General features: G+C 45.6%; 1 protein-coding gene across 12 annotated transcripts in view; it reads left to right on the top strand.

Moving 5' to 3' along the window:
• Positions 1-20,575, top strand: part of cadps2 (Ca++-dependent secretion activator 2) — a 983,842-nt gene that overhangs the window by 950,259 nt on the left and 13,008 nt on the right. For 6 of the 12 annotated variants that reach the window (XM_086008788.1, XM_086008779.1, XM_086008781.1 and 3 more), the window contains one exon: positions 1,521-1,568. The exons of the other annotated variants lie outside the window; for them this stretch is intronic. In XM_086008788.1, the coding sequence (XP_085864914.1) occupies positions 1,521-1,568 (48 nt within the window). The remainder of the gene's footprint in view (positions 1-1,520; positions 1,569-20,575) is intronic. 12 annotated transcript variants of the gene reach the window in all.

The raw sequence follows: 20,575 nt of genomic DNA on the forward strand, positions 1-20,575 counted from the left end.
TCACCTTCAGATTATCCAGCTTGAGCTCAGAAACCAATACGAAGTCCTTTCTAATCCATACTTAGCCCTCTCAAATTGGTATGTTTTCTTCAATCTAAATAAGATTACTTTGACTTGGGTTTAAGTCCAGTCCAGACTAATGGGATGAAAGTCTGTTCTCCCTGTTGACTGCATGTGCCCTGAACAGTACGAGTCTGGACAGTCTTGACCAGACTCTCAGAGGGCAGAAGACCACAACAGAAGGCTGATCATAATTCATTACTGGTTGGAAATCTCAATCAAGGATAACTAGGAGGTGGGAAATAGCAATAACATTCTGATTAGTTGGGCTTAAGGAGCTCTATTGGTTCAGTTTAAAGAGGACTTTTCCCTGACTCTAATCCATACTGTATATTTAACCGAGTTACTTAGTGCTGATACTATTCTCTAATATTGATAAGGTAAGGAGAGAGTCTAAATAAATTACAATTTAATACGATAGATTTCTGATTAGAATTGGGCCGAGAGTCAACATGGTAATAACCATCCTTTTTGCATGTGATTAGTCTTTTATTATAGGGCCCTCATCAAGTTTCATGGTATAACATTGCATGTAATGTTTGTTCTTCATATCTTCACACTCTTCTCTTGGAAAGTGTGAAGTAGCAGAAGGATTTGCTCATGAACGCTCCTTCCATGGCCATAACCATCTTTATACAAGCTGATAGGGTTGTTAGTCTTATATAGTGGGAGCGTTTTACGGGCCCCTACAACCTAAATAGTGAATAACCCGCTGGATTTCAAACCCAGAATTCAGAGCCGACTGTCTGGGGCGGGGTTTGAACCCTGCACCTTCTGACTCAGAGGCGGGAATGCTATCACTAAGGCAATGGCTTGCTCCATGATGCTGTTTCAAATAATTAGTTGGAATATATTCCAAAACTGGAATTCCCCAGATTACGGATGGTTGTGACTCTGTGTATGATATTCATACTTGATTACTGAGACTTCTGGTTAGCGGAGCAAAATTAGCAAAAAGGATCCCAGATTCCAAGAGGATACAGCAGAGATACTGAGTTGTATATGTGATAAGAATGAGAGGGATGTACACATAAAACATCCCAAATAACAAATAGAATATGAATTTACACAGGCCATGTTATAAGGTCATTTAAATATAGGCAGGAATTTTTAAAGTTAACTTTTATAAGTTAATTAGACTTACGCATCTGATGAAATTAGTGGTGATAACTATTGCCAGAATGAAAAGTCATGACTGTAACACAGCTTCATTGAGAATTATACTTGCATTGTATCTAAACTGAGTACATTGATGGCATCATCAATCTGCTACATATTTAGGGCTAAGGGTTGCATTTTTTATTTGTTTTTTTTTAATCCATTTTATATACAGCTGCATCCTCTTGTTTTGGACAGAGAATGATTACTCTGCCATTATGCCTTCATTGCTCCAGTGAACAAAGTCAATTGCTGTTTCCTTTTTCATGCCATAATCATTGTTTTCCTTCTTCCACCTTTAGAAAAGGATGGATGGTATAAGTTCAATGATGTACTTGAGGCTGTTTGAGGTAACGGTTTCTTTCTAAAGCCCTTCATGTGGTGTTACTCGTCACTTTGTGTTTCTGAAAGTTGTGTTGGTTGAACAGTCTGGTGAATTACCTTCATGTCTGGATTTTTGGCCAGTGCTGAGCTTTATGTTTTAACAATATAACTTATGCAGAGATTCTATTAAATGATGCAGTAGTTCTTTTCAGGTTGGGATGTTTTTTAATGACAGTTTCACAAGTTTTGTCCCCCTCTGTATACTTTACTTTCCAACTGATTCTTTTTTGTTTCTTAAATTTCATTAATATATTTACACAGCATAGTTCATTAAAATCATGGGTTTATTCTCATCTGGAGCCCAGTTAGATGGTAAAAATGTGAAACACAAAGAAAAAGTCCAATTGAAAAATAATGTGCACTGAAATGTGTGATTTTGCTTGTGTTATTAGGGTATGAGTACTTGATGTGGTGTTGTCGTATGGTTCTAATCACAATACTTCTTCCATTTTGGTATAGCCATTTTAGTGTATTAACCAAATGCAACTTTCTGTTGGTTTCATCTGATTTTCATAATCTGATGTTCCATGAGAGGATGATGAAAGTGCAATGAAAAGGTAAAACACCCCAGTACACCACTGTTACCACAGCAATACAGTATGTATCCTAGTTGACCAAATCCAATCCAAGAGGTAAAGCGAAAACCGTTCTGAGGGTGCAAGTACATTCCATGTGAATCGTTCAATCTTAACTCTCAGAATCCTGTACCACAAATCAGGGCACCACATGGTGGTAGAGCATTATATGTGCTGGGGAAATCACAATCATGATGGGGGAGGGGAATTAAGATGCTCCAAATCTTGGGTGCTGCCAACTAATGAAGGAGTGGTATTGGCAATGGCCAAGACGTTGTCTGTCAGCCAAGCCATACCATTCTCCCTTACAGATTTATTGAGTTTCATCTCAGTTAATGTTGCTTATATTTCTCTTCCTGCTGCCATTTTTACTTAAGTGTCTTTAAAATCTTGTTAACTCTAACGTCATTTCTAAAGTGAAGAAGGTTTTCCAAGAAAATGGAGAATGATTGATGTTTATGTACTACGTTCTAATAAAGCAATAAATGTGAAGGCAAGGCTAAAAAAGAATTGCCCCATACCAGTTATTGATCTCCCCCAACCCCCAATCACCATTCTGGCTCAGTGGTGAAGGACTCTGCCCAGTCTGCTACTGAACCATATGGACAAGGAAGGTCCCAGATCTAGTGTCTGGCCTGTGGTGAGCTAGTAAATTACTGGTGGGGTTAGCCATGGGTGGAGCTACCATTGGCCTCTACATGGCTCAACTAGGAAGGGGAAAAAATCAACCAGAGTTGCTGCTCCAAATTGTTATCTAGTAAACCGCATTGTCAGAGGGACCAATAATCTGATTGAGATGTTAAACCAAGGCCCCATCTGCTTGTTTAGGTGAATGTAAGAGATCCCATGGCATGATTTGAAGAAGAGCAAGGGAGTTCTCCTGGTGTGCTGGTCAACATTTGTCCCTTAGCCAACACTATCAAAACAGATCATCTAGTTATCCATTCATTCACTGTTTCTGGGACCTTGATTTGTGAAAATTGGTTGCTGCATTCGCTACATAAGAACAGTGACTGCACTTCAAAAGTATCTCATTGGCTGTAAAGTGCCTAGGGATGTTCTGAACACATGAAAGTTGCTTTTTAATTGCAAGTTTATTCTTTTAATCTGGATCATGCGCATATGTGGCTGTTTGATGAGGACAGGATTGATCTCGGCTATAAATGATTGAATAAATTCCCGACACTCCGGGCTGGATTTTTCCAACCTCGGCGGGTCCGGGCGGGCGATGTCCGTGGCATGTGGGAACTCTGCATCTGTCTCAATCCCGGCCTCCAACAAGATTTTCCATTGATGGAGCTTGTTAAGCCCGCCCTGCGAGGTTCCCGGCCAAATAATAGGAAACGGGTCTGATGACGTCATTTGATGACGCGTCATCAGCCGGTTTCCTTAAAGGGACCATGTTCACAATCATTTGACATTTGTGCTGTCAGTGTTCTACAGCATTGAGGTGCTGCAAACACTGATAAGCACTGCACAAAGGTGCACGGCTGCACCCAGGCTCTCCCGTGACTCCCTCCATATGCTTATGGAGGGAGTCACAGCACGCAGGGAGGTTCTCTTCCCTTACAGTGGGGGAAGGAGACCTCTCCAGGACACTAACGCAGCCTGGTTGCACAGGAAGGCACAAGCAGCGATGTCATCAGGAGAACCTGGCTGCAGTGGCGCAAATCTTTCAGTGATCTCAGTAGATCACAAAACGTTACTGCAAAGCCACACTGAACCTCATCCTGCTGTGCCACCCATCACACTGCCTTCCCTACCCTACTCCTGCACATCCTTACTCACTCCAACTTACCTTGCACCTCCACCCATCCCTCTCTATCTCTATTATCACTTCCCCATCTCACTAGCCACCCCTCACACTCACCCTCATCCTTGTCCAATCATACCAATTAACAACACACAAGGGTAGGTACTTGGGTGTTATCGCCAATGTTCATGTAAAATTTCTGTTAATGCGCTGTCAAACATTGAATTCTTGACTTTCAACACTTTGCCTTCTTGGACAGATTTGTGTGCACCTTTGGAAGTGGCTTAGTGAGTTGCAATGAATGGCGAGTCATAGCGGTACTCTCCTTCCTCCCCAATGATGGCGAGTGTGAAAGGAATGGCTTGGGCATTGTAGGGATGCTTTATGATGTTGGTGTGGGATGGTGCCAACCTGGCGCATCATGCGGCAGCCAGGGTGTACAGCGTCAAGTGAAGTAAATCTGGCCATGGCGAGGCCATCCCTGGCCTCCTGAGCAGCAATGTACTCGGGTGCTGATGCCCTGTGTCCTGTGCAGCATCAGGTGATTGCGGAGAAAGTTGGTGTTGTTGTTGCTGATGCTGGTGTGCCTGGTGATGTTGGTGTTGGGGCTGATCGTGGTGGGATTCTGAGGATTGAGGTGAGATTTTTTCAAGGGCACCTATGCTGATGGAATAGTTGGCAGCTGAAGTTGAGATGACAGAAGCGATCTGTCAGTGGTGAGAGAGGTTGCTCCAACGAGGTGACACTGGATAGAGAGTTTGCTCCAAACACGTCAAACCTCCATAAAGCTGAAGAGTGTATTTCAAATCCTGAAGGTTCCCGCCTCTAAGATTGGAAATTGAACAGCTGTGAAATGGTAGCTTTTATACCACTTTTGTCAGCTATTCACAGCAATGCAGAGTCATTGAGAACCCAACACACTTACCTGACGTGATCCCCGAGCGCCGAGAACATTGTAAAAAACATGGAAAAATCATTAGAACCTGGTAAAATGCTGCTTAAATACCTTTAAGCAGCTTCTTAAGTATCTCAATTGCCTGACCCGCCGCTTTGTGCCAGGTCTGCAAACTGCAAATTGGGGAATTAACAAGGAGGCGGGTTCAGAGCGGACTTCTGCCCCGTTGTCAATCACTGCCATTTTGACAGCGGATCCGCCTCCAAACCCGCCCTCTGAGTGCTGGCAAAATTCAGCTGTCATTGTCCAGGCTTACACATGAAGAGTTACTGCTTTAGTGAGGTAAGAACATAAGAAATAAGAGCAGGAGTAGGCCATTTGGCCCTTCAATCATTCAGTAAGATCATGGCTGATTTTCTACCTCATCTCCACTTTCCTGCACTATCCCCATATCCCTTGATTCCCTTAATATTCAAAAATCTATCGATCTCTGTCTTGAATATATTCAATGACTGAGCCTCCACAGCCCTCTGGGGTAGAGAATTCCAAAGATTCACCAACCTCTGTGTGAAGAAATTTCTCCTCATCTCTGTCCTAAATGGCCGACCCCTTATTCTGAGACTGTGACCCCTGGTTCCAGAACCCCCAGCCAGGGGACACATCCGCCCTGCATCTACCCTGTCAAGCCCTGTAAGAATTTTATATGCTTCAATGAGATCACCTCTCATTCTTCTAAACTCTAGAGAATATAGGCCTAGTCTACTCAATCTCTCCTCATAGGACAATCCCCCATCCCAGAAACCAGGCTGGTGAACCTTTGTTGCACTCCCTCTATGGCAAGCATATCCTTCCTTAGGTAAGGAGACCAAAACTACACACAATACTCCAGGTGTGGTCTCACCAGGGCCCTATATAATTGCAGTAAGACGTCTTTACTCTTGTACTCAAATCCTCTTGTAATAAAGGCCAACATACCAGAGGGCTGCCAATACCCTTCAATTGGTACCCCCTACACAAATCGCCCCCTCCAGAGAAAAAGAGAGAAACATAGCACAATGGATACCTGAGAGATATTACAAACAATAATCAAACAGAAGGGTTCAGATCCACAAGAATGAACCTTCTACTGATTAGATTCTGGCCAATTAATCACTCCTCGACACCTATTATTTTTTATCACTAATAGATCATGTTTTTGTTCAATACTGCAGATGCATTGAATTGTAGAGCTATTCTTTGGTGCCAGCTGTGGCCATCATTGTGATGTCAACTTTGAGAGTCAGTCATGAATATTCAGAGTGACATTTCTCCAATTGTGATGCCACTACTGTAACTTATACATTCAGTGCTCAGCATAAAATAATCTTGTGAAAAAGTATGAAGTTTATTAAATTGGACAGTGTGCATACTGTGGAGGCAAAGGTGTTTGTTTGGCTTAGTAATGATTTTATAATTAGACAAGTGTCACATGCTGAAAACAAAAGGATTGCTGTGTCGATGAACAGAACAGCAGGGCTGTTGATTGTACTCTGGTATATTGAGTATCGTCAATTCGGTCTTCTGCTTGTATTTTGCTGTTGATGTTGTCACAGATTCAACAACAACTTTCATTTATATAGCGCCTTTAACATAGTAAAACATCCCAAGGTGCTTCGCAGGAGTGTAATCAGAAAAAGATTGACAGCAAGCCAAAGATGGAGATATTAGGACAGGTGACCAAAAGCTTGGTCAAAGAGGTAGGTTTTAAGGAGCATCTTAAAGGAGAAGAGAGAATCATTCTGCAAGAATTAATGATGTTGTACTCCTGTTGAAATCCTCTAGTTTAGTGTCTTTAATGCAGCAATTCCTGTATTAGGCCATGAGGAAGAAGCCTTTCGGCAGCACAGATGACTGCAAGTACATCTGGTGCAACAGTATTTTCAATTAGGTTGAAGCTACATTTCTAATTTTGCAATGGATGAATCATTTCCATCTTTTATTCCAATCCCTGTTGCATTTCATGGAAATTCAAACATTTCTTATGCTGGTGAATGGATTTTAGATCAACTTGGCAAATCGAAAGATGAGGTAAATTCTTGAAATCTGAGAACGTCTCTCTGGTTCAGAGCTATTATTTGGCTTGAACCAAAAAAAAGAAAATACACAACTCCACATGTTGCAGCTGGCCATATGTAGCAGGGAAGGTAGAATTCAGCTAATTAACATGACAGACTTAAACAGGCACCTCATCTGTCAGTGTAGTTAGTGGCCTGTGGGTGCTCAGCAGGAGTTGGTAGTGCTCCTCATTCTTTCCTTCTAATGGTCTGCTGCCCACCTAATTTTGCCTTATTGTCAGTCACTACTTACCACAGCTTGAGCTCCTCCCAGGGGGCTGAATTATTATCAAAGGATTAAGGAGATGTAGCCTTGTACCTCTGACATTTCTGCCTCCTTTTCTATGCCAGAACACTAATTAGCTGTGACTAATTAAGAGAAATGTTCCCACTATAGAAATCTATGCAGGGAGCCATGGAGTAGCAAGGGAGCGCAAGGGACTGGGCAGTAGCCGGATTTGCTGATCCACTCGGGTTTGCCACACTGAAAGAGAGCAGAGAACTAGATCACCTTTCAGTGCAACCGGTATGAAAGGCTTCTGATATCAGGGTAGCTGTTGCATCAGCTGTGCTTGTCTGTGAGGAGCTCAGAGGAAGCTCTGCTAGTCAAAACAAATGTTTTTCCTGACACATTCTGGTTGTCAAGTCTCTATTTAGCACCACGGTTGCATGAGCAATTTGTGTTTTGCTCTGTGTGCTACACAAAATATTATCTGCTGATCAGCATGGGCCCTGTTATTGGAAATATCCTGCCAGTTCACTACCAAAGTTCAGCACGGAGGAAATGTGAGGGGCTTTGTTTTAAACAGAACTGATGGATTTCACCATATTGTTTTAAAGCAGAATTTAGTTTTCTTTTTTAAAATGCAAAACGATTTTTAGAATTGGATAACCTTTTTATTTTCCAGAGCCACAGTATTACTTGTCCAATGAGCTGCCTTTTTTTCTTTCTGTCAGTTTTATTTCTGCTTCAAAAATTCAAATGAAACCAATCAACATTATTAGCCCGGCAGTGCTTGCTCATAGCACTTTAATTCAGAGAGATGGATCTTGAATCCCAGCCTCGACTGAGGTCACAATTTGGTTCAAGGCCATGCAGGGAGATGGAACATTCTCTGATGGCAGAGCATTCTAGACAGTACAAGGAAGGAAGAAAGAACTTGCATTTTATAAAGGAGTTTATCATGTCCTCCTGTTATCCCAGTATACTTCACATCTAATTAAATATTTTTAAGTACAGCTGCAGTGCTACATAAACAAATAGAGCAGCCAGTTAGTGCAGAGTAAGATCCCACAAACAACAAATTAATTCATAACCAGATAATCTGTTTTTAGTGGTGTTGATTGAGATATAAATGTCGGCCAGGACAATGGGAGAGCTCACCTGCTGTTCGTCGAATAGTGCCATGGGATCTTTTATGTCCACCTGATCAGGCAAACTGGGCCTCTGTTAGCATCTCATCCGAAAGACGACATCTTTGACAATGCAGCACTCCTTCAGTAATACATTGAAATGTCAACCTAGATTATGTGCTCAGAGTTGTGGCTAACTCAGAGGCAGAAGTACTACCAACTGAGCCAAGCTGATGCCTTTCACTGCCTCTGACTACATAGCCATGATTAGAAACTTTACATGGATAGGATCACAAATCCAGACTGTGAGCTTCATGATATTGCTGCTTACAGGGGAAATAGTCAAGACCTATTAAAGAGAGATAGTAAATATGCTGCTCGCTCAAAACAGGATCAGGTACTATGCTGGAAACTATATAGAATGGAAAGGATATTACAGCTTGAAAAGACCATCCATTGAAAAGAAATCAGGGGTTGTTATAAGCCCTGCAACCAGCTCTCTTGCATGAATCATTTTCTTATGCCACCCCTTTCATTTTGGGGAGTTTTGTTGAAAGAATTACTTTCAGACCTCTGCTTACACTGATTTTCTCGTGATTTTTTTGTGTTAAAAAATAGGTCTTGATTTGACAGCAGCCTTTAGGTTATTCATGGTGCTTGATGGAGTTACCATAGATCATTAGTTGACACCAAAATCTGCTCCTTATAGTTTGGTGGGGGGAAGGGAGGTGTTTTCTTTTGTATTTATAAAAGTAAGGGATATCAAAACTGCGAAATGCAGAACGTTTTCATTTTGACACCAAGTGTCAGCATTAAACTGTTCTAGGTTATGTTTAGCCTGGGCCAAATTCAGGATAAAGCTTCTTCTATGCTGCTCTTATAATGTTAACTTCATCCAGCTCTCAGGGAAGCCCTTCTCCTCCGACACATCAGTGTAACATTCCTATTTCTCAAACTAGCAATCCTTGCAGGGTTTTTGAATGAATCTGCCATTTCATACTGAATTATGGGTAGTTTTATGCTGCACTCCGAGAGTGCATATTGTGTATTCCACCACACGTCCAATTCCCGGGTCCAAGATTATGTGCTCATTTTGATTTACTGCTAGTCACTGTAGCCAGTAGCACGGGTGGGGACCAGGCAGATCTGCGCCAAGTGTGATCTGCTAGTGGGCCTTTTAGAGTGGCCTAAAGTAGTCTCACCAAATAATGAGCTATAGCTTCACTTAAATATTACAAGCATTTACATGAAGTCTAGCACAACTTTCCATTCATTTAGGACGTGATCGCCATGAGCAATGGAGCTCTTGACAGGTCGTAGACTTTTAAGCCTTTTTTTAAGCTTTCCAGTACATCTTTACAACTGATTTTAGTTATGAATTTTTGTTGCCATTTTTATGTAAGAAAAAAATGATATACATATTTCTTTAACTTTTCCTAACTGTGTGATGTATTTGCGGAACTTAAAATTGCCAAATTGTCTGCTAATCCACTGTAAAGCCAAATGTAATTGAAGTACTCACATGGCTTTAAAAAAAATGGAAAAGGAGCTCTTGCAATACAAACTTTCATGGGAGCTCAGGGCATGAGAAAGCATCTAAATGAAGAGTCCCACAACAGTCAGCAAATCCAGAAAAAAAATCAATGTTAGGATTTTGTTTTGAAACATCCCAAATACACTATTTCATGGATGAAGTGGTACAAGAAAACAGAAGGCATGCCAAGAAGATCAGTAGGCACCAGAGCCATAATGCTTCACACCCACCATTTTGCCACGAATCTTATCTGCAGGGCCTGGCCCACCTACCTGGCAATGACGGTGGGGAAGTAACTCTGTAAACACTGGGTCAGCGCAGCACCAATTGTAGAGTTGTGCCATATCCTGCAAGCACCATTGGGATGACACTGCCAGGGGCTGTGAAGGCCATCTCTGAACTCAGCTTTTTTTTTTACCTCCCTCAACTTCCAGCATAGGAATCATCAGCAATATCAACTACGCTGCTGTCTCGACACACTGCTGTCACTGTACTGCTGCATTTCCAAAAGTGGAGCAGTCATTGATGGCAGCCATGTGACCCTCCTGTTTTTCAGTCATTGACCATGTATGGTGCATATAAGTTGAATTACCCTGTAAAGCCCTTTGAAGGTGCAAATGTGCCAAAGGTAGCAGTTATAAGTTGTAGCTTGGATGTGTACCCTGCTGGAGTATAGGCATGCATGGTAAGCAGTGAAAGAACTGTAACGTAATATGAGGACATGGCAGTAGTAAAACTGGAAAGGTTTTCAGGCCACGCTTTGTCATGGAGTTATACAGCACAGAAAGAGGCCCTTCAGCCCATCGTGTCTGCACCGGCCATCAAGCCCTGTCTATTCTAATCCCATTTTCCAGCATTGGTCCGTAGCCTTGTATGCTATGGCATTTCAAGTGCTCATCTAAATGCTAAATGTGACATGCATACTTGGGCCATTTACCTGGTAAATGCTACTGGTGGGTAGGCTTACCATTGCAGCTTTTTTGAGGTGTGCCATCTTCTTCCACTTCTGTTCCTAGGTCATATGAGTAATGTACATGGCACTGACTCTCATTTCTGCCACTTGCAAACATGCTGCACTGCTGTCCTCTGGGAAGGGTACCCTGGTGTGCCAAACAAGCTAACCTCCTTATGCAGTAGCACCTCTACTTCACTAGCCATCAATTGGATGCTACGCTACTTCATCACTTGGCTACTTATTCCATTTCCTACCTCAGTTTTGCCTTCCCTTGGTTTCTGCCCAGCCACTTCTCTTGAAGGCCTGCTGACATGCACAATTATCTGCATACTCCTTTTAGCAAACTTCCAGCACCAAGCTCAATATGGGTTGAGAACTCACAATAAATAAGTAATAAGGGCAAACCTGGGAAAACTCACCAAGCCAGGCCTGCACTCTATTGCCAAGCACTAAGCTCACCACTCTGTGGCCTCCCTACTTTAGCATTTATATTGAAAATTCATCCCCTGTTGTATAGAGAGCAAAACTTAACAGACCATAAAAGAAAGACTTGCATTTATATAGCACCTTTCATGACCACCAGACATCCCAAAGTGCTTTACAGCCAATGAAGTACTTTTTGAAGTGTAGTCACTGTTGTAATATAGGAAACGCGGCAGCCAATTTGCACAGAGCAAGCTCCCACAAACAGCAATGTGATAATGATCAGATAACCATGTTAAGTGTTAGCGTTTATATAGGAGGGCTGATTCCCCCATTTGGGAACGCCCAGTGAAAAGCAGCACTCGCAGGGAGCACTGGTCAGAAAGTCACGCGCCCACAAGCCTTAAGGGCAAAGCAGTCTCGCAGTGAGGGCCTGAAACAGACAGTAGGCCCCTTAGTTGCATATGCAATGACCATAAAGCCTGTTTCAGGCGTGGGCACTGCATGCCGATTTTTATTTTTGGCCTTTACCAATACGGTGGGCAGCGCAGTTCCACCTCGCTTCCTACCCACCATAGGAAGGCCTAGGAAGCCGTTTAGCACCTGAAAAACGGAAGTTCTGTGATCAAATTCCTAGGCCAGTGTCTCTCCGGTGGAAATTTCTAAGCAAGCATAAAAGTATCAGGTACAGAATTCTGAGAGAGTCACTTTGTAACTTGCTGAAAGTGGACTTGGTGGTGGTTACAAACCCAACAGCTCTGTCAAGCTCGGCCTGTTTTTTTGACATCTCATCCTGGGAACTGTAGTCTCTCTCTTAGGCGGAACCGAGGATGACTTGCTTCCACATTAAAAATGAGTTTGCAGGTGACTGATGAGTCCAATGCGGGACCTACAGACTCTGTCACAGGTGGGGCAGACGGTGGTTGAAGGGGCGGGTGGGTGGGGTGCTTGGGCGTGCGCTCCTTGCGCTGCCTGCACTTGGCTTCCACTTGCTCCCGGCGAAGAGACTCGAGGTGTTCGGCGCCTTCCCGGATGCTTCTCCTCCACTTTGTGTGGTCTTGGGCCAAGGATTCCCAGGTGTCAGTGGGGATGTTACATTTTTTCAAGGAGGCTTTGAGGGTGTTCTTGAAGCATTTCCTCTGCTCACCTGAGGCTCTCTTGCCATGCCGGAGCTCCGAGTAGAGCGCTTGTTTTGGGAGTCTCGTATTGGGCATGCGGACAATGCGACCCGTCCATCGGAGCTGATTGAGCGTGGTCAAAGCTTTGATGCTGGGGATGTTGGCCTGAGCAAGAACACTGACGTCGGTGCGCCTATCCTGCCAATGGATTTGCAGGATCTTGCGGAGGCAGCGTTGGTGGTACCTCTCCAGTGCTTTGAGGTGCCTGCTTACATGGTCCATGTCTCTGAGGCATACAGCAGGGCGGGTATTGTTAGATCCGTGATTCGGAGAGTATGATGTTTTTCAATAACCACACGGATGCTGTAACTTAACAATCAACAGGTATTTACTGGAGTAGGGTAGTCTCAAGACTGGGGGTACAGAGGCATGCTCAAGGCTTATATACAGGTGTGGTCACTGCCGGTACTACAGTATACAGGAGCTGTAAAAGTAGTTCCCTCTTAAAGGTACATACACTACAATTCCTCCCCTTTTAGATTAGCAGTACCCATAATATTCAAATAACAATTAACACTTTAACATGTACATTAAACAACAATAGTCCATTTATAGATTCAGTCTTTGGGGCGGCTTCCTGATCCTTTCAGGATAGCGCCTTTCCTGAGGTTCTTGTTCTTGGTGCGGAGGCGATTCTGGCCCCTTTTTGTCGGTTAGTTCATCGGTTTCCACTGCTACTAGTTCGGAGGTAGATGCTACCAGTATGTTGGGTTCATCCCCAGGTACGCGAGACATGGGGTTGACTCGTTCCTGTGACGCTAAGATCTGATCGACGTGGTGTCTCACAATGTTCTCCCCGACATCCACTGTGTACATTAATGGCCCCTGCCTTGTGCATATCGTTCCGGGTTGCCATTTCTCTGTTCGGTAGTCACGGGCCAAGACTGGTTGTCCTACGTTGAAGCTCCTTGTCGGCTTCTCATTGATGTGCTGGAATTGTCTATCCTCAACATTTCTTCACACATTTGGTCTGAGCAAGTCCAGATGAGATCTCAACCTTCGGTTAAAGAACATCATGGCCGGGGTCTGGTTGGTAACTGCATGTGTCGCGTTTCGGTCGGTTAATAAGAAATTGTCCACCTTATGCTGTAGTGGAATTTCATCATCGCACATGGCCTTTATCACCTTCTTAAAGGTTTGTATGAACCTCTCAGCCAATCCATTTGTGGCTGATGATACGGGGCGGATGTGTAATGCCTTACCCCATTCCTTCTCATAACTTTTCGAAACTCTTCGGACACAAACTGTGGTCCATTATCAGAGCAAATCTGCTCTGGCAAGCCGTTCCTGGCAAATATGGTCCGTAGGACTGCAATCGTTTTTTCTGTAGTGGTTGAGGACATTTTTATCACCTCAGGCCATTTCGAATGAGCATCCACTGCTATTAAGAACATTGAGTCCATGAATGGACCAGCGAAATCAATATGCACCCGTTGCCATGGAGAGGAGGGCCACTCCCATGGGTGTAGAGGGGCATGTGGTGGTGCATTTTGGACCTTCTGGCATCCTGAGCAGCTCTTGGTTAGGTCTTCGATTTGTTGATCGATTCCTGGCCACCACACATAAGCCCTAGCAAGGCTTTTCATTTTCACTCCCCCCAGATGACCTTCATGTAGCTCATTTAGCACTCTCTCCCTTAACTTGGGTGGAATCACCACTCTGGATCCACACATCACTGTCCCCTGGCATACTGACAGCTGTTCTCTTCTGGATGAGAATGCTGGCAACAGTGAGTCGCCATGTGTTGGCCATCCCCTCACCGTCAAATCATATACCCGAGACAGCGTCGGATTATTGCGGGTCTCCTTCTCTATATCCGCGTTCGTTACTGGCAATCGTTCAATTATTGATGAATAAAATATCTCGATAGGGTCCACTGCTGGTGCTTCCTCCACAGTAGGCAGTGGCATGCGCGATAGCCCATCAGCGTTTCCATGCTGTTTCGTGCCTTTATATTCTATTTCATATTGATTCGCCCCTAGAAACAGGGACCATCTTTGTAACCGTTGTGCAGTCATCACTGGAATGCCCTTCTTAGGATTAAAGATGGAGACAAGTGGTTGGTGGTCAGTCAGCAAGGTGAACTTCTGCCCATGCAGATAGTGGTTGAATTTTTTTACTCCCCATACTAGGCTGAGGGCCTCCCTGTCAATCTGGGCATAGTTGCGCTCGGCTGAGGTTAGTGACTGAGACGCAAAGGCTACTGGCCTCTCCAACCCGTCTGGGAATTTGTGCGACAGCACCGCTCCAATACCATAGGGTGATGCATCACATGCCAAACGAATTGGTAGTGCTGGGTTGAAATGGGCCAACACCTCTTTTGATGTGATCAATTCTTTACACTTCTGGAAAGCTCGTCTACGTTCGTCATTCCACTTCCATGGTACCCCTGTTTGCAGTAGGGTGTTCAGTGGGTGTAATACCATGGACAAATTTGGTAAGAACTTATGGTAGTAGTTTACCAGCCCGAGGAACAACCTCAGTTGTGACACATTTTCCGGTGCTGGAGCCTTGACTACTGCCTCAATCTTTTCAGGGGACTTATGTAACCCCTCTTCATCGATGACGTGGCCACAATACGAGATCTGCTTCTGGAAAAACTCGCACTTGTGGCGATTAGCTCGTAGCTCATATTCCTTTAATCTGGTGAGCACCTTCTCCAAGTTGGCGAGGTGATCACTGTCATTTTTGCCCGTGACCAGGATGTCGTCCAAATAACACTGGGTCCCTGGAATCCCTTGCAGGACTTGATCCATCGCCCTTTGCCAAATAGCCGGAGCCGATGCTACCCCGAACACCAGCCGGTTGTATTGATAGAGACCTTTATGAGTGTTGATCGTGAGGTATTGTTTCGAGGCTTCTTCTACCTCCATTTGCAAGTACGCTTGGGCTAGATCAATTTTGGTGAAGCGTTTACCTCCAGATAGCGAGGCGAAAATATCCTCAATTCGTGGGAGCGGATATTGTACCGTGTGAAGGACTGGGTTCACTGTCACCTTAAAATCCCCACAGATGCGGACCTTCTTTGGTTCCCCAGGCGTATTACTCAACGACCTCTTCATTACAGGAACGATGGGTGTAGCCCACTCGCTACAGTCTACGCTACAGTCTACTTTGGACAGTACTCCTGAACGTTCCAACACTTCCAGCTCTGCTTCGACAGCTGGTCTGATCGCATAAGGCACTGGTCTGGCCTTAAGAAACTTTGGGCTTGCATTTTCCTCTATTTTAATTGTTGCTCTTATGCCTTTTAGTGTTCCGAGTCCCTCCTGGAACACTTCTTTTGCGTCAGTTAGCATTTTTGACAGTCGTCCAGGTGTGACGTCGTCATCCTTTTTGGCCTCAACCTTCAGTGCCTGTATGGAATGCCAGTCTAATTGTATCTTCCGGATCCATTCACATCCTAGCAGTGGTGGTCCTCCATCTGGCAATACATATATGTCCATTTTAGGTATTTCCTGGCCTTTGTATATCACTTTCACCCTTATTTTTCCTTTGGGGTAGACTTTTTGCCCCGTATACGTCTTCAAGACAATCTCTGTAGCTTTCAAGGGTATATGTGAAAATAGCCGCTTGTAGTCCCTTTGGTTTATGACTGTTAGGGCTGATCCTGTGTCCAATTCCATTTTCACTTGGACTCCGTCTATCTTGAGTGTAACCCAGATAGTCTGGTGATCCTCCATTTTGGTTACCTTATGTAGTTTCAGACAACCCAGCTCCTTGCTTCCGGAGTCTGTGTCACTTTTCTGTTCGTCTGAACTACTGTCCATCACCTTGTGTACCTTTTTGTACTTCTCCTGTGGAGATTTCTTGCTGTTGGTTTTCTTCCCAGACCTGCAGACTCTTGCTATGTGTCCTGCTTTTCCACACTGTCTGCACACTTGGTCCTTGAACCAACAATCCTTCTGGTCGTGTGTTGTTCTGCCGCAGCGATAACACTTCCCTGTTCCATAGGACATTTCATTGGAGCCATATTCTTGCGGTCTCCGTTGTATCTCTGCAGCGCCCCTTGCGGCTGCTTCGTGTGATACTGCCATACTGAAAGCCTTGTCCAGTGTAAGATCCTTTTCTGATAGAAGCCGTTTCTGGGTTCCTTCACTTTGCAGCCCACACACAAACTTGTTCCTTAACGTATCTGCTAGTCCCACTCCAAACTGGCAGTGTTTCGATAGCTTGCGCAGTTCCGTTAAGTACTCAGCATTGCTTTCGTCTTTGTGTTGGTTCCTTTTATGGAACTTAAATCGTTCTGCTATCAGCAGCGGTGTGGGGTTTAAGTGGTCCTGTAGGATTTCTACTATGCTTTCAAAATTCTTGTTCACAGGCTTCTCTGGGGTTATTAGGTTTCGCAGTAACCCATAAGTTTTTGCACCCATGGAATTTAACAAAACTAGTGCTTTCCTAGCATCTGGCACTTCATTCGCCCTGCAGTACACCTCAATACGTTCCACATATATCGCCCAATCTTTGACTTCATTGTCGAACATAGAGATACTGCCACTCTTCGGCATCCCTGGGTGTGATTTAACTGTCAAAAATGGTGTCTCCCGCGCTCGCCCTTCTTCTCCGCTGGCACAAAATGGCATCTCCCGCGCTTTCCTTTCTTCCCGCGCTCGCCCTTCTTCTCTGCTGCGGCTTCTAAAAATGGCGCCTCCCGCACTCTTCCTTCTTCTCCGCAGCTCAATGGCGTCTCCCCCGCTCTCCCTTCTTCTCCCCGCGGACACTGTTCAGCCCTTGAGCCCTGGCTGTGCTCTGCGCATTATTTTTTTTCTGTGCGCCTTTCCCGTTTCCGCCGCTCGGTCCTGAACCTGGCTGCTGCTTTACCCTCTCTCTCTCCGTTTTGTTTTTCCTCGACGCCACTCGGTTTTCAACCCCTGGCTGCGCCCTGTGTGCTTCACTCTCTATCTTACCCCGTCGACACTGCTTGGCTTTTTCTCCGCCGTCGGTCGGCTCCAGCCGCTGCTGTCCGGGAAGGGTCTGCGCTGTACCTGTCGTCAGTCTGTTGCTGATCGTCGTGGCTGGGGAACCAAGCCCGGCTCTCCACAGCCTCCCCTGCGATGTTCACACTCTGTCGGACGACTGGGCGGTTGCTCGTGGTCGACGCCCGTGCTTCCGGCTTCGACTTTCTTCCACCGCCCTCCCGGAGCGAATCCTCGACGGGAAATGCAGAGTTGCAGGTAGATTCGAATCGACACTCGTCGCCACTGTTAGGTCCGTGATTCGGAGAGTATGATGTTTTTCAATAACCACATGGATGCTGTAACGTAACAATCAACAGGTATTTACTGGAGTAGGGTAGTCTCAAGACTGGGGGTACAGAGGCATGCTCAAGGCTTATATACAGGTGTGGTCACTGCCGGTACTACAGTATACAGGAGCTGTAAAAGTAGTTCCCTCTTAAAGGTACATACACTACAGGTATCACTGCTGCTCTGTAGACCATGAGCTTAGTGCCGGGTTTGAGGTCCTGGTCTTCAAAAACTCTCTTCCTCAGGCGACCGAAGGCTGCACTGGCACACTGAAGGCGGTGTTGGACTTCTTTGTTGATGTCTGCCCTTGTTGACAGTAAGCTCCCGAGGTATGGAAAGTGGTCCACGTTGTCCAAGGCCTTGTTGTGGATTTTGATAATCGGGGGGCAGTTCTGAGTGGCGGGGGCAGGTTGGTGGAGGACCTTTGTCTTACGGATGTTTAGTGTAAGGCCCATGCTCTCGTACGCTTCAATGCAGGTGTTGATGCTGGTTTGGAGTTTGACCCCCAAGTGAGCGCAGACGCAAGCGTCGTCTGCATACTGTAATTCGACGACAGAGGATGGGACGACCTTGGATCTGGACTGAAGGCGACGGAGGTTGAACAGTTTCCCATTTGTTCTGTAATTTAGCTCCACTCCAGTGGGGAGCTTACTGAGGATGAGATGGAGCATTGCAGAAAGGAAGATTGAGAAGAGCGTTGGTGCGATGAGACAGCCTTGCTTGACCCCAGTTCGTACGTGAATTGGGTCTGTGGTGGAACCGTTGGTCAGGATCACGGCATGCATGCCGTCGTGAAGCAGGCGGAGGATGGTGACAAACTTTTGAGGGCAGCCGAATTTGAGGAGGACATTCCATAGTCCCTCACGGTTGACAGTGTCGGAGGCCTTTGTGAGAGCAAAGAAGGTCATGTACAGCGGTTGGTGCTGTTCCCTGCATTTCTCATGTAATTGACGTGCGGTGAAGATCATGTCCATTGTACCCCTTAGTGGGCGGAATCCGCATTGCGACTCTGGGAGGAGCTCTTCGGTCACTGGGAGAAGGCGATTGACGAGGATTCTTGCGATGACTTTCCCTGTGGCAGACAGCAGGGAAACTCCTCTGTAATTGCCTTAATCAGACTTATCACCTTCCTTGAAGATGGTCACAATTACGGCATCTCTGAGATCCCCGGCATGCTCTCCTCCTTCCAGATAATATAAATGAGTTCATGAATTCGCACCAGTAGTGCTTCTCCGCCATGCTTTAACGCCTCGGCGGGGATTTCATCTGTTCCTGAGGCCTTGTTGTTCTTCAGTTGTCGGATGGCCTTTTCAACCTCATGCCAGGCTGGGGTTGTGCCGAGATGGTGGCGGGTAGCACGCGGTGGGATGGAGTTGAGGACACTTGCGTCGAAGACAGAGTCGCGGTTAAGGAGATCTTCGAAGTGCTCCTTCCAGCGGGCACTGACTGCCTCTCTGTCCTTGATGAGTAGCTCTCCGTTCTTGGCCCGCAGTGGGGTAGGGCCTTGGGTGCTTGGGCCGTAGATGGTCGTGACTGCGCTAAAGAATCCACGCACGTCGTGGTTGTCGGCTAGCTGTTGGATCTCCTGTGCTTTCTCCACCCACCATCTGTTCTTTAGGTCATGAGTTTTTTGTTGGACCTCGGCCTTCAGGCTTCTGTAGAGCTGCTTTCTTGCTCTCGAGTTGTGTTGCATTTCCAGATCAGGAATGCCTTGCGCTTGCGGCTTATTAGCTTCTGGATCTCCTGGTCGTCCTCATCGAACCAGACTTGGTGTTTCCTGGTCGAGTGACCGAGCGTCTCTTCACAGGTGCTGATTATGGAGGCCTTGAGTGCAGACCAGGCGTTGTGGGCACTCTGTGTCTCTGCATCACTGGGAGTCGTCAGGTTGTTTGTGAGGCGCAGGCTGAATAGGGCTTTCTTAGCGGGGTCTTTGAGTGCTCCAGCGTTAATTTTCCTGCGGCATTGTTTCTGTTGCCGCCCTGTTTTGGGGCTACATTGATGGAGATGACAGAGCGGATTACATAGAAACATAGAAGATAGGAGCAGGAGTAGGCCATTCGGCCCCTCGAGCCTGCTCTGCCATTTAATGAGATCATGGCTGATCATCCAAATTCAGTACCCTGTCCCTGCTTTCTCCCCATATCCCTTGATCTCTTTAGCTTTAAGAAATATATCAAACTTCTTCTTGAATATATTTAATGAATTGGCCTCCACTGCCTTCTGTGGTAGAGAATTCCACAGGTTCACCACTCTCTGGGTGAAGAAATTCCTTCTCATCTCAGTCCTAAATGGCTTACCCCTTATCCTTAGACTGTGACCCCTGGCTCTGGACTCCCCCGCCATCGGGAACATCCTTCCTGCATCTAGTCTGTCTAGTCCTGTTAGAATTTTATAAGTTTCAATGAGATCCCCTCTCATTCTTCTAAACTCCAGCGAATATAAGCCCAATTGACCCAATCTCTCCTCATACGTCATTCCTGCCATCCCAGGTATCAGTCTGGTGAATCTTCGCTGCACTCCCTCCATGGCAAGAACATCCTTTCTCAGATAAGGCGAACAAAACTGCACATAATACTCAAGGTGTGGTCTCACCAAGGCCCTGTACATCTGCAGTAAGACATCCTTGCTCCTGTACTCAAATCCTCTCGGTGGTCGGTCCAGCAGTCGTCAGCTCCCGTCATGGTGCGGGTGATGCGGACGTCCTTGCGGTCCCTCGCTCGGACGATGACGTAGTCCTAGCAGATGCCAGTGCTTGGAGCGAGGATGCTGCCATGTAGCCTTGTACTTGTCTCTCTGACGGAACAAGGTGTTGGTTATGACAAGGCCATGTTCTAAGCATTTCGACAGGAGGAGGGTACCGTTGGAGTTGGCTTTCCCTACGCCCTCTCTGCCGATCACACCTCCCCAGAGGTCTGTGTCCTTTCCAACTCTGGCATTAAAGTCGCCAAGAATGTAGTAGGACAGATCT

Source organism: Somniosus microcephalus, chromosome 16 (genome assembly GCF_052327205.1).
Source record: "Somniosus microcephalus isolate GS21.2 chromosome 16, FLI_Smic_1.0, whole genome shotgun sequence".
In the NCBI taxonomy this organism is placed as follows: Eukaryota; Metazoa; Chordata; class Chondrichthyes; order Squaliformes; family Somniosidae; genus Somniosus; species Somniosus microcephalus.